The 27,782-nt window shown below is 47.7% G+C and overlaps 1 protein-coding gene across 7 annotated transcripts in view; it reads left to right on the plus strand.

The window, feature by feature from the left end:
• The first annotated feature begins 489 nt into the window (after positions 1-489).
• Positions 490-27,782, plus strand: part of Add2 (adducin 2) — a 42,950-nt gene continuing 15,657 nt past the window's right edge. Inside the window, exons 1-10 of one of the 7 annotated variants that reach the window (XM_035448745.1) lie at positions 502-518; positions 3,136-3,234; positions 5,750-5,831; positions 6,431-6,647; positions 8,308-8,446; positions 14,931-15,082; positions 15,700-15,780; positions 19,154-19,303; positions 21,156-21,299; positions 23,636-23,734. In XM_035448745.1, coding sequence (XP_035304636.1) covers positions 6,465-6,647; positions 8,308-8,446; positions 14,931-15,082; positions 15,700-15,780; positions 19,154-19,303; positions 21,156-21,299; positions 23,636-23,734 — 948 coding nt within the window. In that variant the 5' untranslated portion in view covers positions 502-518; positions 3,136-3,234; positions 5,750-5,831; positions 6,431-6,464. The other 6 variants (XM_035448743.1, XM_035448744.1, XM_027428575.2 and 3 more) reach the window with 6 other exon arrangements.

The following is a 27,782-nucleotide window of genomic DNA, read 5'->3' on the forward strand; positions in this document are numbered from 1 at the left end:
GTGGGTTCACACGCCTTGTGTGAGGCTTGCAGCAAGTGCCTGTGGCTACCTTGCCCATAATTGACCTGGAAGGAGACAGCTTTCAGGCATCTAGTCTGTGTAGTGGTGACCAGCAGGGTGAGGGCAGCTCATGGCTGTTTAGGCTCTGTGTGCCAAGCATGTGACTGTCTGTTCTGATCTAGAGAACACACCACTGAAGTGGCAGGAAACGGTCATTCACCTTACTCTTTAGATTTTAGCAGTGTCTGGCCATGTGGACTCCTATCTGTTCTTCTCTGTGTCCACTCTGTTCTTTTCAGCCCCAGGGAGCCAGTGCATCCTCCAGGGCCCACTGGGACTTGCTCTCAATGAGACAGGGAGGAAAATGCCCTTGGCAGTGACTTGCAACACAGCTGTGCCTCCAGCCTCCTGGAGCCTAGAGCTGTGCAAGGCAAAGATATGGCCACAGTGGGAGGGGCATTCAGGGCTCCAGGGCTTCATGTGCAGACAGCAAGCGTCCTATGTGAGACCAAACCAGGGTAAGGGGATTTTGGAAAGTGAGAGGGCTGTGGGTTGTGATGCAGTGTATGATGTGGACATCACCTGCTTCTTGGGACCCTGGGGTCAGTGTTGCATGTGGACTTGGGCTTGTTTGGCAGGATAAAGGCTGTGGTTCTGTTACCATGCCGGAGACATTCAGGAAGTGCCTGTGGCTGCCCTGTTCAGAGCTGACCTGGGAGGGGACAGGGCTGGGCTTTCAGGCAGCTGAGCCTGTGGCCGTGGTGACCAGCAGGGGAAGAACAGCTCATGACTATTTAGGCTGTGTGTACCAAGCCTATGACCGACTGGCTGCTCTGGTTCAGAGACACCCCACTAAAGTGGCAGGAGATCTGCTGGCGTCTGTTCCAGACTGGCCTGAGGGGCCAGACCTTGGGCTGTACATCAAGAGCACAGTGTTTTCAGAGCTGTGACTTAGTCCTCAGGGTGCCACCTTTCTTTGTAAGGAGCTGCCTGGCTTCTGTCCCTCCACTGTGTGCTGTAAACTCCCCTTAGGCCTTCCTTGTCTCTGGGGCCTGAGGACTGGATGGACCTGGTGATGTTTTGTTGGGCTGACCCTACTTCCTAGTGCACCATTAGTCAAATGTTTGCTTGGTCAGTTAGCATTTATCCAGCACCTAGTTTACACCAGTCCTGTGCTACACCTAGAACAAAGAAACATAAAAAAACACAGCTCCTTCCATCCTCTGGGAACTCTGGGAATAGCTGTTGTTGTTGGGTTGCAAGATGAATGAAAACAAGTGAAAGTGAGTGACAGATAGATTGGACAGATTCCCCAGAAAGAAGACACCTGAGTGTCAGGAGGAGGTAAAGAGGAAAAGATACTCCTGGAAGACCCCGTTATCCCCAAGAATCATGAGCAGCTTCAGAGCATGATGGGAATAGAGGGTGGAACAGACACCGAATGTTACCTCAGGGTGTGATTTCATTATATGGGTAGCCTCTCCAAGGGGACGGGAGAGGGAGGGAGGGAAAGAGAATGGGAAGGAGAGAGAGAGAGAGAGAGAGAGAGAGAGAGAGAGAGAGAGAGAGAGTTCATGTGTACACACTGTCCAACTGGTTGCCAGAGTCACTGTCCCAGAACTGCAACCTGGCCCCTACCTGCCACGGTCCTGCTGAAAACCCAGCACCCTTTGACAGGGGCACGGAGCTGGCATCTTAAATTCCTGCTCTTTCAGTCAAAACTTAGTCAAACTGAGATTCTGTTACAAAAGTGGCAGGCATTCCTTTGTGTCCAAATATAAAACTATAATTATGAATTTCTTTTTTAAAACCAAATGTATGCTCGTTCTGTGTTGAATTCAAACTCATTGACCAAGGAGCTATGATACTTCTGTAGCTAAAATCATTAATAAATAAAATCACTGCTCAGTGGTCACCAGCATATACCAGACATGCTAAACATAGAGCCTGGCTCTTGGAAGCATTTCAAGTCCCTGAGGTAGCATGATGAGCCTCAGGGCTGGCCATGAAGACTGCAGGGTACTGAGATGTAAAGCTCCAGTCCCACTGGCTGGGCTGCAGAGGGAGCTGTCTCCGTGAGCATAGGCATGGACATCTCCAAATCCATTCTTCCTGACTCTTCACTGAGAGGCCAAGCCCCATATGGCTCCTTCTCCAGCATCAGGACAAGGAAAGAACAGAGCTAAGCCACAGCTGTAGAGGAGGCTGGCCCTAGGTGAGGAAGCCAAACACCTGGAGACTGGGCAACAGGACATCTAGGTGAAAACAAGAGCTCTCAGTTACACACACACACACACACACACACACACACACACACACACAGAGAGAGAGAGAGAGAGAGAGAGAGAGAGAGAGAGAGAGGGAGGGAGGGAGCCCACTGATCTTTGAGGATCTTTGGCCCAGAGTTGTTGCGGGAGTGACTTCCCATGTCGGTTGTCAGGGGCTTTCCCCTTTAGATGATTCACCCGTCTGTTCCCGACTGGGTCCATTCCTTCTTTGCATTCTATGTGAAGTTATTTCCAGCCCTAGACCACCCACTTCCCCAGGGTGTGGTATCCTTCAGGCTGTTCTGTCTCTGGGGAGTGACCCTCAGATTCCTCACCCTAGCCCCTGTGAATCTAGTAAGCATTTTGGGAGGTCTTGGGCAGGAGTCCTCTCTCCTGGCAATATATTCTGTGTCTCCCACTCTCAGAGCAACTGTAATGGCCGCCTGCTCTTCCTTCTTCCTCCCCTCCCTCTGCCTCTTCCCGTCCTTTCTTACCTCTTCCCTTTCTCCTCTTCCTGCCTTCCTTGTCCCCTCCTCTGCCCCTTTCTCCTCTCTCTTCCCTTCCTCCTCCTGTCTTTCTCTTCCTCACCTCAGACCTTCCTTCCTCCCTTCCTTCTTCCCTGCCCTCCTCACCTCCTTCCTTTCTTCCCTCCTCCCTCAGCCTACACCCAGAAAATGGGGTTTTAAAGGAAATTGGAGTTGGCTTATAAAGGCATTGGGAGCCTTCTTAGCCTGTTGATAGCCTTGCTTAACATTTATAATGCTCACTTCCAGATCATTTTTAAGTGGGTCCTAGCATCTGTGGGTAAGGCAGATGAAAAGCCTCAGTGAGGTGGCCAAAGTTCTGATGTCTGACCTTTTGTTGGCAGTTCCCACCTGGCTGTGTGACGTGTGGTTGTGCCCACCTTCCTAGTCGCGAAGACCTGCTACTGAAGACAAACACTGGACAAGCCTGGTCCAGCCCACTGGTAAGTGGTTGGTGGCTTTTGGAGGCCATGGTGGAAGTTAACTGAGGGTGATGGTCCAGACACTCAAGTCTTTGCTCTGAACTCCCTATCTATCTAGGCGCTACATAGAATATTGTCATCACTCCATACCTGGTCCTATCCCTAGGAGTGTAGGAGCCACCAGCATCCAGACACTGACTCAGTGTCCCCTCCTCCTTTATCAGCTGCTCCTGCTGGTGGGACATCCTCCCTCATGCCCCCGTGAAAATCTAAGTATCTGCAGTCTCCCTCTGCCCAGCTTATAGAGGGAGCATTAAGGCAAAAGAATGGATCGTTTGTCTTTTAATGGAACTCAACCTCTGGGGGGAAGGGAGAGCTGGGGAGAGAGAGTGAGAATGTGAACATGAGAATGAGAACGTGTGCATGCATGTTTATGGTGTGGAGCAGAAACCCTTAACTTCTAATTGTGCTCCACGTCTGGTCTTTCTGGGTGGCCAGACTCTCCCCGGAAGCTTTCTGAGGCCCATAGCGGCTCACCTTTTTTAAAGCACAAACTCCACTTCATGCTGAGTGTAAAAAAAAAAAAAAAAAAAAAAAAAAAAAAAAAAACCTCCTCTTTTGGACCTTGAACAAATTCCAAAGGAGTTTTGAATCTTGGTGCAGGAACTGGGGCAGCATCCCAGAAGCTTGCCCAGTGATCTCTGGGCTGATGCATCATTTTCCTTTCTATGTCCCTTGTGTTAATAGAGCTCAAGACTTAATTGGCTTCTTTGGCTAAAACACATCATTATAGTTGTTTAGTGTGCATCTGCTTATAGATGAACCACTACCTCGCCTCGTGAAGTTCCTAATGGAAGAAAAGTACACCCCCTCAGAGGCACCTAGTAAGACTAGACAAAGACTTTATCACAGTTGCCATGCAGCAGGCCCTGTCTTAAATATTCACATACCAAACTTTGATGTTCCTTAACTGATGCTTAGTAGTTAGGTGACCTGGCCAAAGGCCAAAGGCCATACAGCTTCTAAATGGCATTGCTGAGATTTGAACCCAGATGGTTTTGTTGCAGTGTTGCCACCTTTACCCACTAAGCCATCTTCAGGTAACTGATCACTGCCAGCACTGTGGAAGGGAGTTGCAGAAGGGGCGCTTCACTTCACAGAATCCCTGGGGACAGAGTTAGAGCCATGCTCATGGGAGCACATCTGGAACCATGGCTGAACTCTGAGCAGGGAAGACAGCCAGAGAGCTGCCAGTCATGGCAGGGCAGCTGCTCTGCAGTGGAGATGAGAGGACCAGTGTCTTTCTGATAGACAAAATGGACTCAAGTAGAGCTCAGGACTGGCTGTGCTGGACCACAGCACCCCAAGCCCAGGGAAGCAGAAAGCTGTGTGCTTCTGGAACAGGTGGCTTAGATTCCTAGGAGGATGTGTGTTGGGGTACAGGTAGCTCATATGTCCATGATCATACCAGGGTATTCATGGGGCAGAGGTTCTTGCTTCTACTTCACAAACACCCAAAGCCTCAGGGCATTTAAAGTGCTATGGAGATTGGCTTTCTACAGCGGTACCAGGTAGAGCAGTGGCAGCTGAGTGGGCAGGACCCATGGGAGAACTTCTGGCTACAACCCAGAGAATCTGCTACCCCACACATCTTCATAGCTTGGATGGGATGTGTCCTCTGAGCCTGCATTCCATTCCTTCTTACCCCAAAATCCAGGGATGAGCTGAATGGAGGCAGAATGGAGGCCCAGTGTTCAGCACTGGCTTCAAGGGCTGGGGAGGCAGGAGATCCCCTTGTCCCAGAACATCCAGATCCTCCAACCTCCTGTCTCTTCTACATGGATCTATCTGTCTCCAACTTCCACAGCCATGTACCGTGTGAGCTGGAATGGAGCCCAAGGGTCATTCTGTTCTCTCCTCAATGAGAAATGGATAAGGTGGAGCAGAGAGGGAAAGAGACCCCTGAGCCCATGCAGGTGTCAAGGGACAGAGCTGTTCAAAGTGCAGGCCTCTGGCTTCAGTCCAGACCTGCTCACCAGAAATGGCCCCCAGCCCCAGGCCCCTCTCTTCTTTTAGAGCACACACGAGGCTCAGAACAGCTACAGACAGGTCCAACACAAGATCATAAGCTTATTTAAAACACTTTGAGATTTCATTTTACTTTTTTGGTGTAACTCAGTTGTGAGATTCTCAAGCTTGAAGTTTATACATGACTGTGGCTTAGAGAAGCTCAAGGTCAGATAGCCCTGACTTAGATGAAAAAGACAAATCTGTTTGGATGTCCTCATGTACTCTGTGTTTGACTTGTGTCCTGCCAAGTCTGTTTTATAACTTTAAGAGAGTTTTCTCTCCTCTCTCCCTTCCTCCTTCTCTCCATTCCTTTTTTTTGGGGGGGGGGGTCGAGACAGGGTTTCTCCAATCTTTTCTAACCCCAGTCCCTCATCTCATCTCTTGTTGCCAAATATCTGCCCAGTAGGATCAGTCAGATGACACCCATTGCAGGGCTTTTTAAAAGACAGAGTCTCATGTATCCCAGGCTGGACTTGAACTCTGCATAGCCAATGGTGACTTTGATGCCCGAGCCTCCTGTTTCCACCTCCTGAATACTGGGATTGTAGGTATGTGTCTCCATACTCCATTTATGTGATGGCTGGGGTAGAATTCAACTCCTGGAGCATGCTAGACAATCATTCTCCCAGTTGAGCTATACCCTGGTTCCTGGCAGTAGTGTTCTTTAGTGAATTTCTCAACCATAGCTTTCAAAGAGGCCTACAGAATAAAAGGTATTTATATAATTTGTCCAAGACGCTGAGCATAGACTGCAACCAGTGCCTGGATGTGCTAGGCGAGTGCTTTTTGCTATGAACTACACTCCAGCCCACACAAAGAGGTTGGCCTTTTACTGACATGCCATGGGTATTGGTGCAGCTTCTGCCCTACTCTGTAGGGATTCAACACAGAGAGACTCAGAAAGGTTTACAGACTATGTTTCCACCCAGGAAGTCTCCTCTAACACTGCTATGCGATCAGTCAAGCTGGAGCCTTATTTGCACAGCACCCGACGGTGCATTAGCAGCCTCTATGGGTCATCATCCCAGGAGGCAACCTGCCTTCTCACCTGGAAGTAGCTACAGGGCATGGTGAATCACACCACCCTTTGTCCCAGCAAGCAGTTGGCCCATAGGAGCACAGCCTGTGCTCACCTGTCCTTCTACAGGGTTCCAAGAGTGGACTGAAGCCCTAGCAGGACCATGAGCGAGGACACGGTCCCTGAGGCGGCCTCACCGCCACCCTCTCAAGGGCAGCACTACTTTGACCGGTTTTCTGAGGATGACCCTGAATACCTGCGCCTTCGCAACCGTGCGGCTGACCTGCGGCAGGACTTCAACCTGATGGAGCAGAAGAAGAGGGTCACCATGATCCTGCAGAGCCCTGTGAGTGGGCAGGGCAGGGAGGGCTGGTTTCCCAGGGACCCGAAAGACCAGTGGCCCCTCTTCCCTCATTCAGGGTCTTGGCAGTTTAGGCTTGCTGAACCAGAAGACTGGCTTGGCTGTGTGGGTGTTTGATTGCCTCCCTAACCACCAGTCCAGGGCAGGCCTGGGGGTATGCATAAATTCTTGTTCAGAAAGTGGCAGAGAGAAGACCCCTGCCCCAGTACACTATGCCACATCTGAGCTTCAGTTTCCAGTTCTCCTTTCCTGAAACAGTCAACAGATAGGATGACAGAAACTGAAGGATGGGTCGCCATGGGGCTGGGCTAGGGTGCCCTCTGCTCACTGTAGGGCAAGCAGAGTCTGAATGTCCAGCCAGGGCTGAGGAAGGGAGTTAAGAGGAGCAATGGGACAGGAGCCAGCCTGACCTAGATGCCCCTGAGTCTATAGACCTGGGGGTATTGGTGCCGGCCTCACAGGGCCTCAGAGCTCATTCCCCAGGTAGGTAGTACCCGGAAAGGATCCATGGCTGGAGAGTAAGAGTGCTGCTGGCCTTTGGATAGGAAAGAAGGGCAGAGGAGGGATGTGGGGAGGAATAGGGGGATGGTGCTTGGGGCTCAGCAGGACATAGGCTGGGAAGCCCAGGGAGGAAGCTGACTTCCCCAGGGCCTTTTGAAACAGGGCATCCCATAGTCTGTGGGCAGTTTCCACCAGGAGCACACAGACTGCTTGGAGAGTGGGAAGGATTGAGGCTAGGGTATTTGTGTCAGGAGCTTGGAGGAAGACATCAGGTTCTTACAGGTCTTGGAGTGAGGCAACCCCCAGGCATGCAGAGAGTCACCAGGAGGGTGGCAGAGTGGAGCAGCATTGGCCATGGTTAGTGGGTGAAGCGGGGTATGGGGACACAGGAGCCTTGCTTCTTTACCTCTTTCACGGGATCCTCAGTCTCATAGAGCTCCCTATTCCTTCCATGCTTCCTCCCACCACCTGGCCAGCAACATAAAAAGTTCACAGTGTAGTGGGATGAAAACCTGAGCTTAGGTGTACCACAGTGGAAGCTGCTGAAGAAGCCCTCCAGTCCTTCTCCATCTCCTTCTATCCAATCATTAAGAATACAGAGAAACTGAGATGTGTGGGCAGAGCCTGGGGTGTGCTAATGGGGAAGGGAGGGTGGCATACTTTCTCAATCAGTTAATTCTATCTAAAGTGAAGTCCTACCATGCCTGGGACGGCCTTGACCATCACACATAAGAAGGGAGCTGGAATATGGTCTAACCCCACAGAAAGTGGGTGCCCAGGTCCACCCCCAGAGTCTCCTTAAATACCTATACAACAATCTGAGGAGGGACCAGAGGCCCTAGTGAACCTGCCTCTGGGGAACCTTCAGGGTCCTTAGCCTTTCTGAAGAGGTGGACAACCAGTCCCCTGGAGAGTTTCGGGAGCTGTCCTCCTGTGAGGTGCTACAGGAGAGGAGTGCAGCGGCCAGGGAGCAGCTCCTCTGGACTTGCTTTGTTCTCAGCTCCTGGGGATCTCCAGGGTCCTCGGTTCTATGAGGAGCCTGGCACCAATCCCTAGGAACCTGTGGGGCTTCAGTGTCCTGTGGGGACCTGTGGGCCCTCAGCTCTCTATGAGGACTGGGCACCAACCCCTCGGCCTGCTGCAGTCTTTCAGGGAGGAGCTGGAAGGTCTCATCCAGGAGCAGATGAAGAAAGGAAACAATTCCTCCAACATCTGGGCGCTACGGCAGATCGCGGACTTCATGGCCAGCACCTCCCACGCAGTCTTCCCAGCTTCTTCCATGAGTATGTGGGTGTCTGGGTGTCTGCCAGGAGCGGAGGAGGAGGCATGAGGTGGGGAAGGGAGGAGGAAGCACCGGGAGCAGCTTGGTTGCTAGGCAATGGGCAAGCTGCAGTTGCATTAGCAGGCCTGGGTGGAGAGATGCCTGGCTCTGCTTCTGATGTTGTGAATTAAAGACCCACAGGAGAATTGTCAGTGATGGCAGGAATGGAAAGGGTGGAGGTGACTTCAGGGCATAAGAAGAGAAGAGGGGAGCCAGGAGACCAGGCAGGATGGTGGCTATTGAGCTGTGAGAGGAGCTATGGCTATGCGTGGGCTCCCTTCCTGGAATGTGCAGCTCTTGCCCACAGCCTTGAAGCAGCCCTCACTCCATATGACTCAGACATATAGGGTGATGGCTGGGGCTAAGGAAAAATTAGAGAAAGAGAAGCCAAAGCCCACTCCTGTGTTCCGAGAACTCCAAAATCACCGTTAGCAATATTTTTGATGTATCTTTCCAACTTTTTTCTCTTAATATAGATAGCTTATTGAAAGCAAGAATACAATCACATTACACATATAATTTTAATGGCATATCAACTGAAATTTTGCATCATAAATATGGTTCTGCCATATGATTTTTGTGGGTGCATGCCATTGAATCAATACTCCATTAGATTTTTAGAATGTGTTCAGCTTTTTGCTGTTATGAACTACAATGTTGTAATTGTCCTGGTAAATAAATTTGATGCTATATGCATAGATGTATTTTAAAGATAAATCATAGTGAGAAAATGATGAAATAGCTGAGCTGTCTTCTGAAGATAAATTTCGAGAATTTCTAGAGGAATGCAAATATGTGCCTGAAGACATCATGCATAATGCAGATTGTGGTCCTAGAGAAAAAGATTGTGCCAACCTTGCTCTCAACAGTGTGGTGGGCATCACCCTTCCTGTACCTCGTCTTAGACTGTTAGTTACCATCTCATTTCCCTCGAGGCAGGCTGTACCTAAAACTTCATGTTTTTTTTATGGTAAAATGTTTATTCACATATTTTGCCAATTTTCCTATTGGTATGTTTTGTATAAGTTTTCAAAATTTTATAAATTTAATGCTACTTCCCTATGACATGTCGAATATATTATAGCTATATTTTTCAGTTTCTCCTTTGCCTTTTAACTTTGTTCACAGCATTTTTCATATTGTAGAATGTTTTCTTACAGAACAGAGAGAGCCCTCTGTTGGTCTCCTTTGTGTCTTCTGCCCTTGGCCATGTGCCTAGACAATAAGACAAAGGACTGTATTTAGACACCTATTTATTTTAACCTCTTGTACAAATTTATTCTATAAAGTAATTTTGGAATTGTCATTCTGTCAGGCCCTATTTTTCTACACCTTAAAATAATTCTTTGGGGATTTTGAATTGGATTGTATTGGGATTGATTTTGTAGATGAGGGGAAATTCTTCACTTTTATTTTAGAATACAGTCTCCATGGGGGAAATGTGTATGGTTGGTTCTTAGAATACTATACCTAGAATGTGGGAGGTAATTTAAAAATATTTCCAAGAATTGGTTAGAATCTGCTGGTCCTATAATATCTACTAGCAAGGCTTTCTGGTTATTTCTATGCAATCTGACTGTGTCTTAAGCCCATCCAGGAAATAATATATAACTTCATTGTCATAAATGAAACTTTATTCATTTTTTTCTTGAATGTACATATACATATTCTCTTGAGTTTGCAAACATGCTATTCGTGTGTGTGTGTGTGTGTGTGTGTGTGTGTGTGTGTGTGTACAAACATGTGTATGCGTGTGAGTATGTATGTGCCATAGCATGAGTATGGAGTCAGAAACTCACCCACAGGAGTTGGTTTTCTCCTCCTACCATGTGAGGTCCTTGGTGGAAAGCTCTGTTACCCACTGAGCCATCTAACTGGCCTTGCATTTAATATCTAGAAAATCAAATAATCTGAAAACATTGTCATTTTGCCTCCATCTACCAGCATCTTGCCCTTGTTTTTTTTTTCTGGTTTTATCCCCTGAGGCTTCAGAATAATGTTTAATAATTTAGAGAATGGTTATCCTTGTCTTGCATCTGATGTTGATGGGATTCTTTAACCACAAAGTTTGAGATCGTTATTCTTTATCATGTTGAGAAAATGTCTTTGACTTCTAGCTCATCATGTCTCTTTCTCAGAAATGGATTTTGAGTTTTATAAAATGCATTTGGGTCATTGATTCCTTTTTTACCCCTTGAGCAATTATCACAATGAGTTATAGTGACAGACTCTGAATACTGGGCTCTTTTGAAATATATGAAATAAATCATCTCTGGTCCTGTGTGTGTGTGTGTGTGTGTGTGTGTACATGAATGCAAGCAAGTTTACATGTAAGCACATACACATGAAGACTAGAGTTCAACCTTAGGGTTTGATCCTCAGGTATAGCTCACCACATCTTTTGAGTCAGGGTCTCTCACTGGCCTGGAACTTCCTAAGTCAGCTAGGCTGGTAGCCCTAGTGCTCCCCCTGTTTCCACCTCCCCAGTGCTGGGATTACAAATGTGTCCCAACATACTTGGCTTAAAAAAAAAAAAACATGGGTTCTAGTGACAAGCAGATGTCCTCATGTTTGTGTGCAACTGCTTTACCAACAAAACCATCTCCTTGGCCCTAATTCCTTCTTCTGGCACATTGTTTTAAAAATACTCTTCTATAGGGACCAGCCAACCTGTTGAACATGCCTGAAAAAGGGAGTGAGGATTGAGAAAAGAAAGTGACAAAAGACAAAAGATAGAGTCTGGAAGGCTCTAAGTGAATACTGCAGACACCTCAAATTTATTTCTCATACCCTTTTATATCCCAAGCAAAAGAGGAGGGCAAAAGACCTCTTTTCCGTGGTCCAAGGGACAAACAAGTGTAATTACCTCCTTAATTCTCAAAACATCTAGTAACCACACTCTAAGTTAAAATCCTGCTAATTGGCCTTGAAGAGCAAGACATCAAGTAGCCACACCTTTGGCCAAACATCCTGCTATTTGACCTTGGGGAGCAAGAATAAGTTTGAACTCTCTGACCTTAAGACAATATGGAAATAGAGTTACTGTGGGCTCCCACACTCTTCTGAGTTTGTTGTTAGAGTCCTGTTAAGGATTTGTATACACATTTTCTCATGTGAGCTTGAGCAGTCCACTTTCAGGGCATTCAGCCATAACTTTTATAACACAAACCAGGAAGACTCCACCTCTCTCCTTCTCCACTGGAGTTTAAACAAGGCAGGAGCATCGCCCTTGAAGACTTGCAGCTCACTTGCAAAGTCATCCAGAACTCAAACATTTTCAGAGATTCTTGACATTTACCTCCATCAGTTTCATCTGGAGCTTTAAAAGTTATTTTGCTCCTGTGTCACTCAATTTTGGTCATATATTTTATATGAAATTATCTATTTCAATGGATTATCTTTAAAACCAAGTGACTTACAATATACTTTTCATTGTTGAGTTTTGAGATGGTACCTGGCTGGCTTCTGCCTCAGTGTGTTCTCGGTTTGCCTTTTTTGAGCAGCTCACATTTGTTTACTCACAGGTCTTATACACAAACACTTGAAATTATTTATTGGTCTTAAAATTTTTTCCTGATTTCTAATTTCTTTTTCAGCAACAGGGATCAAACCTAGAGCTTTGTACACTCTAGACAAGCACTGCACCACCAAGCTATGTCCCAGCTTCCTGTGGGAGAAAAGGAAGAGCAGAATCTAGTCACATAGTTCTGGCTGGTCAAGAACTTTTAGTCCTTTACCTTCACCTCACAAGTGCTGGAATTACAGATGACATTATCACACCTGGCACATTACCACACCTGGCACACTTTGGTTTTGTTCTTACTATTTTTCATAACATTTCTGTCCTAGTTTATTTTCTTTTGCTGTGATAAACGCCATAAGCAAAATCATTGGAGAGGAGAGGCTTTATTTGACTTACAAGTTACTTCATCATTGTTGGAAGTCAAGGCAGGAACTTCAAGCAGAGTAAGAACCTCAAGGCACAAACTGAAGCAGAGACCAAGAAGGGATGCTGCTTGCTCCCCATGACTTGCTCAGTCTGCTTTCTGAAACAACCCAGGACCACAAGCCTAGGGATGGCACCACCCACAATGGGCTGGGCCCTACCACATTAATTATTAGGCAAGAAAATGTGCGTGCAGCCTTGCCTGCCCTCCAGTCTGATGGACACAATTCCCCAGATAAGATTCCCTCTTCCTAGATATGTCTAGTTTTGTATCTAATCAGAACCTTTTCTATGGATGCTTTTGTCCTTTTTTGATAAAATAAAATGAATTTGGTACATTTTCATATTTAGCTCAGTGCTGAAGACACTTGAGGCTGTGAACTTCTGAGCATGGTTTGGTCTCATGCAATGGACAGTTTGCACCTGCTGCTTTGGTCCTGCTCATGTTTCATAGTGCTGATGCTGCACCATGGCTGCACACATGTCAAGCACATACTGAGCAGCAGCTCCAGTTTGTGCCTGATTTCTATTCCATGAACTGTCTTTTCTCATTGCTAAGCAATTGAGTGCTTGCTCTTCTATAGATCTGTTAATGTCAGTCTTCATTGAATTAGAAAACATGTCCTACTTAGGTTCCATGTCAAGGATTTAGTGAGAGCTCTTTGCAACCTAATATAATTATTTTTAAATGATCTATGGTTAAGGGCAATCTCCAGGACATTCTATTTAATCTACATTTCCATTTTCATTAGATTTTGTCAAAAGTGAAGGTTGGTCCATCCATTTCATTACTGTTCATTTCTCCTTGTACTTAGGATATGCTTTACTTCATGTTTTGTTTGTTCTGAGATGGTGTCTCATCAGGTAGCCCAAGCTAGCCTTGATTCTCCCACCTCAACATCCTGAGTTCTGGAATTACAGAAGTGTGCCACCACACTCAACAAAATAACACTCAGAGTATAAACATCCAATGTCGCTATAATTTCACTGTATAACCTTACTCCATATAAAACAACCTGAAAATAGCTCTCTTTATCCAACAAAAGATTATTTTTTTCAAGCTTCCAGTTTGATAATAATAATATGACTTTTGAAATTTTTATTTAACCAGTGCATTTTAAAAAAGAAAATGTGATGTGTATTTATGTGTGTGTGTGGTCACTGTGTGTGTGTGTGTGTGATCACTGTGTGTGTGTGTGTGTGTATGATCACTGTGTGTGTGATCACTGTGTGTGTGATCACTGTGTGTGTGTGTGTGTGTGTGTGTGTGATCACTGTGTGTGTGTGATCCCTGTGTGTGTGTGTGATCCCTGTGTGTGTGTGATCACTGTGTGTGTGTGTGTACATGTACACACCCTGACATGGGTGCTGGGAACTGAGCTCTAGTCCCTGCAAGAGCAGTGTACTTTCAGCAGCTGACTCTCCAGTCCCCTAACTTTTATACCTTCCCTGCTCCCCTGAAGCCCATGGGCAGTGACTATTATGGTTAAGGTGACAGGCTGGCCATCAGCTCCTACATCTGGGGTGCTCTGGGAACAAGATTTCTAACCCCCCTGGGCCCATTTCCAAATCTCTCAGCCTTTCCCTCAAATTCCTAGAAAAAAGCAACATATGACCATATGCTGTGTATGACCTTTCCTAACAGAAACAGATGTGAACTGCCAGACACTGCCGCTCTCTACAGCCTGGCTGGGTCTGTGGCTCTCAAATATGACTGGGGGTAAAGTTGGGGAAATTTCTTCCTGGCTAATGTGGCTTTCTATGTGCCCTGTTTCCAAGCCACAGAGTAAGTTCTATTGCAGGGTCACTAAAAACATGGTTACAGCCTTCTGAACAGCAACTTCTCCCCTAAAGCTAATGCCACAACTGTGCACATTCTACTCAGAAACTTGGGCCTACACCTACCCAATGCCCCTATGGCAGCTTTGAAATTCCAAAACACTTTGTTCATGGCTTTGAGCCTTGATACAACTTTGGGTTTTTTGTTTGTTTTGTTTTTTGTTGTTTTTGTTTGTTTGTTTGTTTCCTTGAGACAGAGTCTCAGGTTGCCCAGGGGGATCTTAAACTTGCTCTGTAACCCAGGACAATCTTGAACTTCTGGTCCTCCTGCCTCCACCTCCCAAGTGAATGCCAAGATTGCAGATATGTATCACCATATTTTATGTAGTGCTGGGATCAAACCTAGAGATGTGTGCATGACAGGCGAGTACTGTATTACCTGAGTTATGCCCCCAGCTCTTGGGCATGGCTTTCCTCAAAATGTAACACCAGCTTCACTCAGCTGAGAGGAGGGCTTTGTAAGCCACAAATGGCCACTCTACAACCTTCCTTACTCTAGGTGTGAGTCGAGGGCTGTGTGGCCCTCTGGCAGGGAGTGAATTATGCACAGTGGTAGCATCAGTCAGGAAGATCTAGAGGGGCAAAGGACAAGTGCCAAACTGGCTGGTAGGGACTCCTGTCCTCAGGGAGATGTTCTGTCTGTCACCCCCCATCCCTGCAGACTTCTCCATGATGACACCCATCAATGACCTCCACACTGCTGACTCCCTGAACCTGGCCAAGGGGGAGAGGCTTATGCGGTGCAAGATCACCAGTGTCTACCGCCTCCTGGATCTTTATGGCTGGGCGCAGCTCAGCGACACCTACGTCACGGTGAGGAGCAGGCACCCTGTGCCCAGCCCCTAACCCCCTTTCCCCACAAAACCTAAAAGGAAGACCCCTAACTCCCAGGATGGCCAAGCACTATTAGTGGCTCTTGATTAAAATCCCACTCACCTCTTCCAAGACTGCTAACCATTATGATCAGCAGAATAAACAACTGCCCAGGGGGCATCTCTTCGGATGGGAACCAGTTCCTGTATCCAGGGCTGTCCCTAATTTTTTTTTTGGTTTATTTATTATGTATACAAGATTCCGATTCCATGTATATCTGCACACTAGAAGAGGGCACCAGATCTCATTACAGATGGTTGTGAGCCACCATGTGGTGACTGGGAATTGAACTCAGGACCTCTGGAAGAGCAGTCGGTGCTCTTAACCTCTGAGCCATTTCTCCTGCCCACTGTCCCTAATTTTTGTGGGATTCCTCTGGAAGCTCCATTTCCACAGCTTAAATAAACACCAAACCTCTTCATCTCTCTGTGGAGGAGGGTTCACTGGAAAAAGCCTTGGCGCAGTGAATTCTGGGAGACAGGGATTTAAACAGTGTCCCTAGAAGTATCTCTTCTTTCTCTCTGCTTGGCCCTGAGTTTCTTATCTGTCTTCCCCAGATGAGAGTGAGCAAGGAGCAGGACCACTTCCTGATCAGCCCCAAGGGAGTCTCCTGCAGTGAGGTCACTGCATCTAGCCTGGTAAGTACTTAGTAAGGATCAGGGAGTCAGCATCTCAGTACTGATCCTTACTAAGGTGACAGTGCCCATGTGACCCTGGAGAGACAGGTTCATCTCCAAATCAGAGCCTACTGTCCTGTTTCTTATGGAACTCACACCCTCCCTGGGCGAGAAGATGCACTGACTCAGTGAGTGCCTCGGGCATGATGTGACCAGGGTGCAGGCAGCAAACACAGCTGGAGGGATGAGGGAGTGAGAGGTGGCCTGGAGTCCTGGGAAGATTCCTGGGTTGAAGTTAGACCATGTGTCATGAGGAAAGCTTCCTTGGATGGGAACACATTGGAACAGGAGAGCAAGAGTCTGGCTCAGCATTTGGAATCTGGAGGTATAGGCGAGATAGTCTGTCTCCTTTGTTTCCAAATTGTCCTGACAGAGGTGGGAAGACCAATAGACATCAGGACAAATGCTCAGTGCTCCTTCTGTGATCTGGGAAAGAAATCCTGGGCTTGTGTGCATAGTGGGCCTGTGATCAGCTGGGCTGGCTGCTGGGGCAGAGTATGAGGAGCTGGGGAGGGAGGAGGGCAGTGCCCTGAGGCAGAGGCAATTGGCATTTGGCTTCGGTAGGTTGAGAAGGGGTCTGGCCCAAAATGTAGACCTGAGGGGATCACAAGAAGAAGGTGATTTGGGGTGTAGGCAGGCTTTCGGGGTCACCAGCAGGAGGTCTGGGGTATGGTAGACTGTGGGCAACTGTGTGGATATGCAGTTCATATTCTCCGAAGGGATATGCTTGATGAGGAAAAAAGGAGGAGGTGAAATCACCTGAACTCTGCTGCCCGCAGTTGGCTTCTTTTATAAATTTGCACAGCAGCGGAGTCCAAAGCCAAGCCTGTGCCTCTGAGGCAGTCCTCCAAGTTCCTGCTTTCTCATCTAGACGGAGGCACTGGATGGACTTCTGACTATCCTATTAGGTTATGGAGATTCCTGAATGACACAAGTCACAGGTCCAACAATGAGATAAGGTACACATGAGCCAGAGAGGGGAGTCTGACTGGGCCACTTGGAGGAACTGGAGAATTGAACTGAGCACATGCATGAGCTGGAGCTGATGTTACAGCCAGCGTCAGGCCAACTCCAAAGCCATGTCCATTTTGTAAAACTCACTCCATGGAGAGGTTTTGCAACAGGGCTCTGCTGTATGCTGTTCCTGTGCAACTAAGCACATGGTACCAATTGAGTGCTCTTCCCACACCAAGATGTCACTGTCCTTTGGTCTCCCTTTAGTCTGTGTGTAGCATGAATAATAAAAACCCAAAGTCAGATATCGGGGTAAATGCTGAATGATCAGAGAAGTAAAGGAGCCAGCCACAAGAGACCTCTTATATCTACCAAGGTTCAGACCAAAGGTGCAATCCTGTCTTTGTAGGGACGAATCCTCAGACTGAATGCTCTGAGTTCCTGTGTTCTCCTGCCTTAAATTCCTCTCTCTGCCCAGCCATATCACTTCTGTCTCCACATCCCTAATGCTAGGATTAAAGGCATGTGATCCCAAGTACTGGGATCAAAGATGTGAGCTCTGTTTCTCTTTTAGACAGATTCAATCGTGTGTAACCCAGAGTAGCCTTGAACTCACAGACATCCCTCTGCTTCTGTCTCTAGAGTGCTGGGATTAAAGGTGTGTGCCACCACTGCCTGGCCTCTAATGGCTTAGCTCTGTACTCTGATCTTCAGACAAACTTTATTTATTAAAACACAAATAAATATCACCACATCTGTGAGTTTTGGGGGGTGGGGTGAGGGACCATTTGTGGAACTGCTTGTGTGTTAGACTTGGGATGTCATAGGTGCTTCTGCTTTGAGGGCCAAAGTTAGTGATTTTTTTTTTTTTTTTTTTTGGTTTTTCAAGACAAGATGTCTCTACATAGCCCTTGCTATCCTGGAAATAGCTCCTTTAGACCAGGCTGACCTTGAGTTCACAGAGATTCTCCTGCCTCTGCCTCCTGGGTACTGAGATTAAAAGTGTGTGCCACCACTGCCTGGCAAATTTTTTTTTAAGAAACTAAAATCTAGCTTGTTAGTGTGAAAGGTACAACTGTAGTCAAGTGCACCTAGGGACCAGACTGTATGCCCACTAAAGTGTTAAGACAGTGCTTCTCAATCTGTGGGTCATGACCCCTTTGGAGGTCACATATCAGATATCCTGCATATCAGATATTTACATTACAATTATAACAGTAGCAAAATTACAGTTATGAAGTAGCAACAAAATAATTTTGTGGTTGAAGGTCACCACAACATGAGGAGCTGTATTAAAGGACCGCAGCAGGCTAAAAACAACTCTGTTAGGAGGACCTGGCCTCAGAATTTGGGTTTGTGTTGGGTGATTTGGGTCTTTGAGAGATGGGCCTTGCAGTGTGCTGGGAGGGTTGGTGGGGGACACTTTGAGGATGAAACAGCCTACCGTTTCTATGCAGGAGGCCATTGTCTTATTAGTCACAAAAAGCCCTCTCTGATGTCTGTGCTTTGTGACTACATTTGTTAAGTAGGAACACCATGACCAGCCAAGCATTAGTCACTGTGTGTGTGTGTGTGTGTGCGCGCATGTGAGCATGCGTGCACACATTCATGCACGTATATGATTTCTCCCACAGCACTCACTATGTGTGTTCTCTGTGTCTCTGTCTCTCATTCGCTCATTCACTCCCTCTCTCATCCCCTACTCCTCCCCCTCCCCTGTTCTCCCTTGCTGTCTCCTTTATACACATACTATATGTAATGTTTTTAGCCAAGCCACCTGCTAGTCTCTTGGAGTAGAGAGCTGGCTACTGGCTAAAAAAGTGACTTCTTTCCATCGGTCCTTAAATTATTTCCCTTTTCCGTGACCGGTGAAAGGTGTTCAATATATCATTCGCTTTATGTTTGTGTATGTTAAGATGTTTCAAAAATGATATGGTTCGGCTTAGACCTGACTTCCTCTGGAAAGGTTTCTGCTGGCATCCTAGAATCCTCTTAGCTGCTTCTGGACAATTCTAACACTGATTCTCTTCTAGTTCATTACTCAGAGTGGGGTTTGTGGGCCACAGCCTGGACATCATTTAGGAAAATGCTAAATGTGCCAAGTGCTCTGTTTGGAGTCTATTTTGACAGCTCCTGAAGTATGCATGATAAAGTCTGAGAAACTGCCCCGCCACTATCCCTGCAGAATCATCACCACCTGTCACCCCTTAAGACTCACTGCAGGCAGGACTCCATGTTGCTGTCCTCCAATACCAAGGCCAGCACCTCCTGTCATCTGGAGGGGTGGACATGGGCAAGCAACACAGTGGGTCCATGTGTGGATGAGGACAGGGGCCCTGCTGCCTGCCACTCTGAGTCTGTTCTCTTCTTCACTGTCTAGATCAAGGTGAACATTCTGGGAGAGGTAGTGGAGAAGGGCAGCAGTTGCTTCCCAGTGGACACCACGGGCTTCAGTCTGCACTCAGCCATCTATGCCGCCAGGCCCGATGTACGGTGTGCCATCCACCTGCACACGCCTGCCACAGCTGCGGTGAGTAAGGCCTCGAAGCCCCCTGAGCTCCACCCAGTGCCAGACTCTCTGTGGCAGCCAACCAGGAGCACCTGTCCCCCCTCCCAGGAGATATCATCTTGGGAATAGCAATGTCATCGTTTAAAAAATTCTGCAAAGTGGGCAGAGAGGTGGCTCAGTGGTTAAGAGCACTGGCTGTTCTTCCAGAGGTCCTTGGTTCCATTCTCAGCACCCACATGGCCACTAACAACCATCTGTAACCCTAGACCCAGGGAATTCCACACCCTCTGTTCTGGCCTTTGTAGGCACTGCAAGCGTGTGATGCACAGACAGAGAGGAAAGCAAAACACCCATACACATAAAAGAAACAATAAAATAATGGTGAAAAATAAAGATCCTAGAAAAATCTGGAACTCAGGCCAAGAGACTGAATCCTCAGTGTAGGACTCTTTATTTCAGCCTTCCTTTTGATGACCAGGGTCTTGGTAAAAGGTGACGAGGAGGAAGAGCATTTCACAGACTCGCCCACTCTGCTGCCACTGCAGCTGGAAACTCAGCCAGGCAACTGTGCCTCTCATGTGTCCACTCAAGTCAATAGTGTTTGGCTTCGTGCTGCTCTTTCCCCACATGACCCAGACCTTCAGAGGGAAGGCCTTAGCACAGAACAATAAGCTGGTGGAAACTGGGTCTGCAGGCCCAGTTCAAGGCAGCCGAAATCTGGGGAAGGGTCCTGTAACGCTGGGGGAGAGAAGAGGGAATAATCAGATTACAGGTAGTAGCGAGGCCATCTCTCCACGTGTATGGAAGACACTGCAGTGTCACTGGGAGAAAAGGCGGGCCCTGGGCATTGCCCTGGCCATGATCTTTTCCTGCTGACACCAGACCACGTACTTGTAGGACAGAGCACATGGCACCAGCCTGTTGATTTCTAAGGGAAGCATGGGGCATAGACCTCCCAGAATCAGGTCTAAGACTTAATAGTGCATGTGCATTGAGGGTCTCTGCAGTCTTGGCTGATTTGGGGTAGTGGGGCAAGATAGTCAGGCTCCTCTGCACCTCACCATGGTACTTGCTTTCAATGAGAGATGGGGTAGAAGACTATTAATTTACTTTTCCTGTGTTTTGATAACACACTATGGCCAGAATCAACAGGGAGGAACAGATTTGTTTCATCTCACAACTTGTTATCCATCATGCAGGGAAGCCAGGCAGGAACCTGGAGGCAGGAACTGGTGCAGGGGCTATGGAGGAGCTCTGCTTACTGGCTTGCTCCATATGGCTTGCCCAGCCTGCTTTCTTTATAGCATCCTGGGCCACCTACCGAGGGGTGGCACCACCCACAGTGATCTGGGCACTCCTACATCAATCATCAATCAAGAAATGGCCCACAGGCTTGCCCCAAAGCCAATTTGGTTGGAGAATTTTCTCAATTGGTGCTCGCTCTTCTAAAATGGCTCCAGCATATGTTAAGAGTTGACATGAAACTAGCCAGCACAGGGACCAGCACAGGTTTTAGCCCTGGATCCTTGCACTCATACTGCCCCAGGACCATACTAAGGGGGGAAACATTTCTGCCCTTCCTGCCTCCTCCCAGAGTCACAGACAAGAACAGAGCTGGGACTGGGCAGCAGGGACCTCCTTGGGCATGCTTGCCCAGCAGTCCTCAGAGCTGTCGGAGTGATGTCAAGTGTGATGGGAAGCCCTTAGAGCCCTCACCATGATAGTGGGCCTGGGTAGTGCATAGTCTTCCTCCTGTGACTTCCCTCACTCCCTGGCTCCAGAGCAGGGCTGCCCTGCTGTGTTCTGAGGAGAGAGAGCCAGTGCACCCTGGGGCCTGGGCTGCAGGTGCCAGGCAACTATTGTCTTCCTGTAGGTGTCAGCTATGAAGTGTGGCCTCCTGCCTGTCTCCCATAATTCCCTGCTGGTGGGGGACATGGCCTACTATGACTTCAATGGAGAAATGGAGCAGGAAGCGGATCGAATCAACTTGCAGAAGTGCCTTGGACCCACCTGCAAGGTTTGTTTCTGGGAGGGTGCCGTGGAGTGGTACTGTCAAAAGCTGATGTCACAAGACTGAGGACATGGCTCAAACAGTAAAGCCCCTGCTGTGCAAGGACCTGAATTCCATCCCCAGTACCTACATAAAAGCTGGGTGTGGCAGTTACGTACCTATAACCCCAGTGCTGGCAGGTGGACCCCTGGGGCTTGTATAGCCAGTCAGTTTAATTGAATCAATGAGCTCCATGTTTAATGCAACACTGTGTCTCAGAAATATCAGGTGGGTATGATAGACTCTGATGACACCCTATGGAAGGCCTCACCATCCAGGGGGAGCAGAAAGGATATGTGATAGGTAGAGTTTTAGTTGGGGGGTGGGTGGTAGGGGAGGATGGGAGGGAGAGGGAACTGGGATTGTCATGTAAAACAATCTTGTTTCTAATTCAAATAAAAAAAATCTGCAAAAAAGGAAAAAAAAGAAATATCAGGTGGGGAAGAATTGGGGAAGATACCCAGTGTTCACCTCTGGTTCACACACACACACACACACACACACACACACACACGCACACACGCACAGAATCACAGACAGAGATGGAGAGAGCACTGACTTCACAAAAGCAACATGTACTCATTGGAGAATATTTGTTTTGTAGATAATTAAGATTTATGTGTGCAGTGCATGTGGAGGCCAGAAGGGGGCATCAGATCCCCTGGAACTGGAGTTGAGGGTGACTGTGAGCAGCCTGATGCGGGTACTCAGAACCGAACTCGGGTCCTCTACAAGAGCAGGAAGCACTCTTAACCACTGAGCCTCCGAGTTTTATAGATTTTTTTAAAGCCCACATTGCACTGATATGTTGATGCGTTCTCTAAGACTGTTGTCCATGCATATTTACAAACCTGCAACCGGGAAATCAGTTCTTCTCCTTTGCAATGTACCCTAAATGCCCTTTTACATCACTATTTCCTCCATCATTCAGCTTATTAAATCATACCATATTTGTAGGAATGGTTGTAATTTACCTGAGCAGTCCTCTGTAGTTGAACCTTCAGGAGATGCTCACCACCACCACCACCACCACCACCACCACCTCCCAGGTTCCACTTAATAGAAACAACTCCAGGAGGAAACCCTTCCAGCTAATCCTCTGGGCTGAGGAGGCTCCCTTGGACATTTCTAGGGGACACACTTTATAAGTCAGACTTCATATTGCCCTATTGCTTCCCACAAAGGTTGTCCCTTCTGCCCCCTTCCTTGTGTCTAATAGATGGACAGCCTCCCCAAAGCTGGGTGCTGTATTAATTCCTCATTAATAAATTAGTTCCATTTATTAATTACCACCTGGATAGAAGAGAGCAGAAGGCCTCGTTGCCTGGCTTAAGTCTAAAGCACTGTCTTCTACTAGCACAGAGTCGGGGTACCACCTCACACTGGAAAAGAGCTTTGAGACAGCCTTAAGTGGCAGCTGCGTCACTTCTCCTGAGTCCCTGCCTCCCCATCTCTGCCTTGGGGGAGGAGCCCATGGTGTCCTCAGCAGTGTGTGGGCTGCAGCAATCTAAGAGAGGATGTTCCTGGTGCGTCTGTTTATGAGCCTGAGCCCTGAGCTCTTTCCAAGTCTCCATCATTGGAGAGCAAAGAACTCCAGCCACTCTTAACAAGAGGCTGAGAGGTTCTGAGCCTGAGGCCTCAGCCCTCTGCAGAGGCAGACTGAATGCACAGATCTCTGCCTCTGCTCCCACATGCTTTGCCTGGCTTCAAAGTTGCTGTGGGTAAGACCAACCATGAGTATTTCCTTTGGGGAAGGAAGGAGAACTTGACCCCTGGGGAGTATTGATCTTTATCTAAACAATTTTCTGGTCTCTTTACTCCCTTTACTCACTGCCCCTGCCAAAGCAGAAACTGTTCCACCAGTGAGAACCCCATGTTCTTGTCCAGATCCTGCCTCCAGTTAGCCAGGAGACTTTCCACTTCTCCCAACTTCTCTTTCCTCATTTGAAAAAACTGATTTGAAGTGAACTGTAGATGTCGGAGCAAAGTCTAAGTTGAAAGTCTCTTAGGAGTGAGGCTTTTTATTTTTTAAGGTTGATTTTATTATATTTTATTTACTCATTTAGTCTGTGTACATGGGGCACTGGGGTCAGGGGTTAGTTCACGCCACCATGACTCAGATGAAATCCAAAGGACGATCTGTAGGAGTCTATTCCCTCCTTTCACCAGGTGGGTCCCAGGGCTTGAACAAAGGTTTTCAGACTTGATAACAGTACCTTTCCCCACTGAGCCATCTTGCTGGCCCAGATGGGGAGGGGCAGTCCCAAAGGCTTTGGCTTAACAAGCTCTTTCCTCCTCCACAGATCCTGGTGCTGAGAAACCATGGCATGGTCGCTCTGGGTGACACCGTGGAGGAGGCTTTCTATAAGGTCTTCCACCTGCAGGCTGCATGTGAAGTACAGGTATGCAAGGTACTCTGGGAAGTAAGCTCAGGAGCTAGCTTTGATGGGTCCCTGAGAACTGTAAGCCCCGCTGGCTGTCAGCTGGGGTCCTGTGAGCCCAATTTTGTCACTCTTCCTGTCACTACTTTCCTTACTTTTTTTCAGTTTCCTGTTTACAAAGGGATCCACATCCTTGAAAAATCCATCACAGCCTCTGACTAGTACTTCTCATATCTAGGGGACCTGAGGCCAGCTTGGGGAAACCAGCACAAAAGTCCTGACACACTTGTGTCACCTAGTCTGGCTGTTACACCCAGTTGTACTGGGGAACACACAAAAAAGGTTGCTCTTGTATTGCCAGGGAATGGGATGGAATGGGGGTGGGCCAGAAGTGAGGTCAGGCATGGAAAGAGAAGTGAAAAGAGACCAGTCAGTGTTCTCATAGAAACCAGAACAGCCAAAATACCCACAAAGGTATGCAGGGAACCAGCTCATCTCCCAGTCTTCTCACTAGGAAGGGAAAGCTAGGTGGGAGGTGTCAATGACCACAGAGTCCCTAAAGCAGCAGAATGCTGGTACAGGCAACTCTATGGTGCAGGTCAGCCAAGAGCACACACTCTGTGGTAGACAGGTTGGTGGGGATAGAGGTTGGGCTTATGCAGCCCTGGATAGACTCGTGACCTGGCTCTCTCGGCTCCACCATCTCCAGCCCTGGCTGTGTATCCTTGGGGCAGAGATGTGCCCTCTGCAAGCCTGTTTTCTTCATGTTGGCATGAGTCAATGTTTTCTGGGAGAAATGACCTCTCCAGGCCAGAAGAGATGGTGACACTGCTGTTAGGGCTTAGATGACAGATGCAGAGCCTGCAGTTCCAGGAAAAGCCAGCTCTCTGCAAGTCCCACGTGGTACCTTTCTGCCTTATTCTGGCTGGCCTAGCAGAGCAGCACCAAAGGAAGTTTGTCACCTTTCTCAGTGTCACTTGGAGAAAGGTGAGTTCAGTGCAGCAGTGTGAGGGTTGGAGGATCCCTATGGTACCCTAAATGTGAGCTTTATGAATAAATGTTACAGGGAGTGGAGTGATGATCCCAAGAAACAGCAATGGTCAGAATTAGAGATTATGGGACCCTGGATCCAGGTCATGTCTCTGATGTGGTGCCTTCTCCCTCAACTAAGAAAGCTGTGCCAGCTTGGGCCACTGCCTGGCATCAGAACTGGCTGGACCTCTGCTATCAAGGGAAGACAATCTTTCCTCACATTGGACTGTAAAGGGCTTCCTACCACACCTTTGTAGACACTTTGTAGCCCACAGGAAAAGCTCTTCTCTGCAAAGATACCCCAGCCCTTTGCATAGATGGAGAGAGCTGCTGCTGTGTACCCTACAGGTCCCAAGTTCAGACTTAGAAAAGTGGCTCCTGAGCAGTTTAACCTTCTGACTTGCAGCCATAGGACAGAGCTGTTAGTTCTGGTCCCTAATAGCCTGATGGCTGCTGTCACTTTCTGTGCAGGACTGGCTGGATGTGCCTTCGTCTACCCACATCACTCTGGCAACCAGCCCAGGAAAGTGCCAGTGTCTCTTTGTCAGTTTCAAGGATGGAGAGGCTTCTAGAGGGTGGGAAGGGTCTAGATGTGGAAGAGCAAAAGCAAAGGACAGGGCACCGTGAGTGCAGAAGCCATAGCCCACAGCCACTGTCAGGATTGCACTCAGGCAGACAGCTATGGAGCTCTGTGTCCACCACGGGCCCTACTTCCTCCCTTGGTGACCTTTGTGGAAAGGAGAACATGGCTGTGGACATGTCTGTTGTCCACCCCCAAGTGCCTGCTTAGCTCTCTTGGGCCCAGTGTTCTCTTTGGTTTGGAGTTCTGGAAAAGTGGGTCATCGCTCACTGAGAGGCAGATGGGAAGCACAGGCAGTTCTTCTCCATCTGCTACCCATCGCCATGGAAACTGCTGGAGGAAGAGATGGAAGGAGGCAGCTTGGGCAAGGTTGTGGGTGCTCTCTCCCTCCTTCCTCCCCCATTAACAACCAGTCCCAGAGGAGGCCGCCTCTCATCCTCTGTTAACTTAGCAACAGCATCCATGTGGTGCTCCTGGGGCTCCAGAACATTCTAAGTACTTTATCATATTACCTTAAAAGATTCCTCATGAGGTAGCTAGGGCAGTGCCATTTTTACTTGACAGAGGTGGAAGCTGAAGCACCAATATGGTAAATAGCTACCCAAAGTCACACGGTGAGAAAGTGATGTAACACACGCAGTCAGCATGGTGCCCACTCCCCTGCAACACACCCTCACACTGTCTCTCCAAGGCAGCAGGGGACAGTGGGGACAATCAAACACATAGCACAGACAGAGACCTGAAACATCAGGCACTGCAGGTTAGATCATCAGAGTGGCAGCTCCGATAAGTGAGCTTGTGTGAGGGACAGTCTCAGATGTGAGGGTGTTAGTTAACACACTGCTGTAGTGGCACGGCTTAGACATTCCTCTTCCTCCCCGAAAGCCAAACCTGACTAAGAACATCCGAGTGGCAGGGATGCAGGGTCCAGTAGATTGTACCACTAGATAAGCAAGAGATCGGGAGAGACAGAGGCTGGTTAAATGCATGGACGCTTTTAAGTTTATTCTAAATGGCCTGCTTTATACACATACCTCTACCCTAATAGTTAAGTAAGTGGCCTGAAGCCGCCTGCACTGCTCCATCCACACTGGGACAAGCTCTACAACCCTGAGGAGAAGCTGTCTGACACTGCAGCACACCTGGCTGTGCCATATTGACACTATACCCAGTGACTGATCACCCAAGCATGGGCATATGAGCATACGTCTTGGATAATAAGACTGTAGAAAATTCTTCTGGCTTCTTCCTATGCCTGGGACATTCTGTAGATCTACAGGCCCTGAAGTAGGAGTTCACACTTAAAGGTCATTGGCCTAAGAGACTCCTTATTCATTTCAGGAGAGAGAGAGAGAGAGAGAGAGAGAGAGAGAGAGAGAGAGAGAGAGAGAGAGAGATCTTATGCTTCACATTGTCTTAGTTTCCTTTCCATTGCAGAGATAAAACACTGTGACCAAAAGCAACTTGTGGAGGAAAAGTTTATTTCATCTTACCTTACAGCTCTCAGGTCACACTCCATCATCCAGAGACATCAGGGCAGGAACTCAAGGCAGGAACCTGGAGGCAGGAGCTGAAGCAGAAGCCATGGAGGAGTGATGCTTACTGCTTTGCTCCCCATAGCTAGCTAAGCCTGAGGTTTTATAGCATTCAGGACCACCAGCCTAGGGTTACCACTGCCCACAGTGGGCTGGACCTCCCAAATCAATCATTAATCAAGAAAATGCTCCACAGACTTGCCTAAAGCCCTACCTAATTGAGGCATTTCAAAACTGAGGTACCCTCTTCCCAAATGACTCTAGGTTATATCACATTGACTTAAAACTAACCAGCACACACACACACATATGGAAAAATAACGGGAATAAGATAATGACACTGCCACTCAGGTTTAACAAATACTTATGGCCATCTGCTTCAGATAGTTTGCTATTGAAGAAATAAAATATTACAGACAATGATTGAAGATCCAGATATCTTTAATTCCAGGTGTTGGTAGGTAGAGGCAGGAAAAGCAGGTGTTCAGGGCCAGGCTAAGCTACATAGCAAGCTCAAGGCCAGCCTGGGCTACATGAGACCTTGTCTATAAAACAATAGCCCCCTTGGAGCCCTTTCCAGCATCATCTTCCGCAGAGATAATTACAATTCTGCAGAGCACCCTCTGTATCATTTCTTCCTCTCTGAGGCATTACCTCTCAGGTACTGTTTAGTTCTCTGGGAGACTATATCCAAGGTACCAGTTTTGGTACCTAGGTGTGTTATATCCCAGATACCAGTTCAGTCCTCTGTTGTTTCATTCCTGGAGTTTAACACTTGTTATTTCTTCCCCTCTGGGTTGTCTAAGAACTGAGCCCAAGGTGGAATACTAATACTCATACTCATACTAATACTAATACTAATACTAATACTAATACTAATACTAATACTAATACTTCACCCATGACAATGAGTGCACACCCA

Source organism: Cricetulus griseus, chromosome 8 (assembly GCF_003668045.3).
Source record: "Cricetulus griseus strain 17A/GY chromosome 8, alternate assembly CriGri-PICRH-1.0, whole genome shotgun sequence".
In the NCBI taxonomy this organism is placed as follows: Eukaryota; Metazoa; Chordata; class Mammalia; order Rodentia; family Cricetidae; genus Cricetulus; species Cricetulus griseus.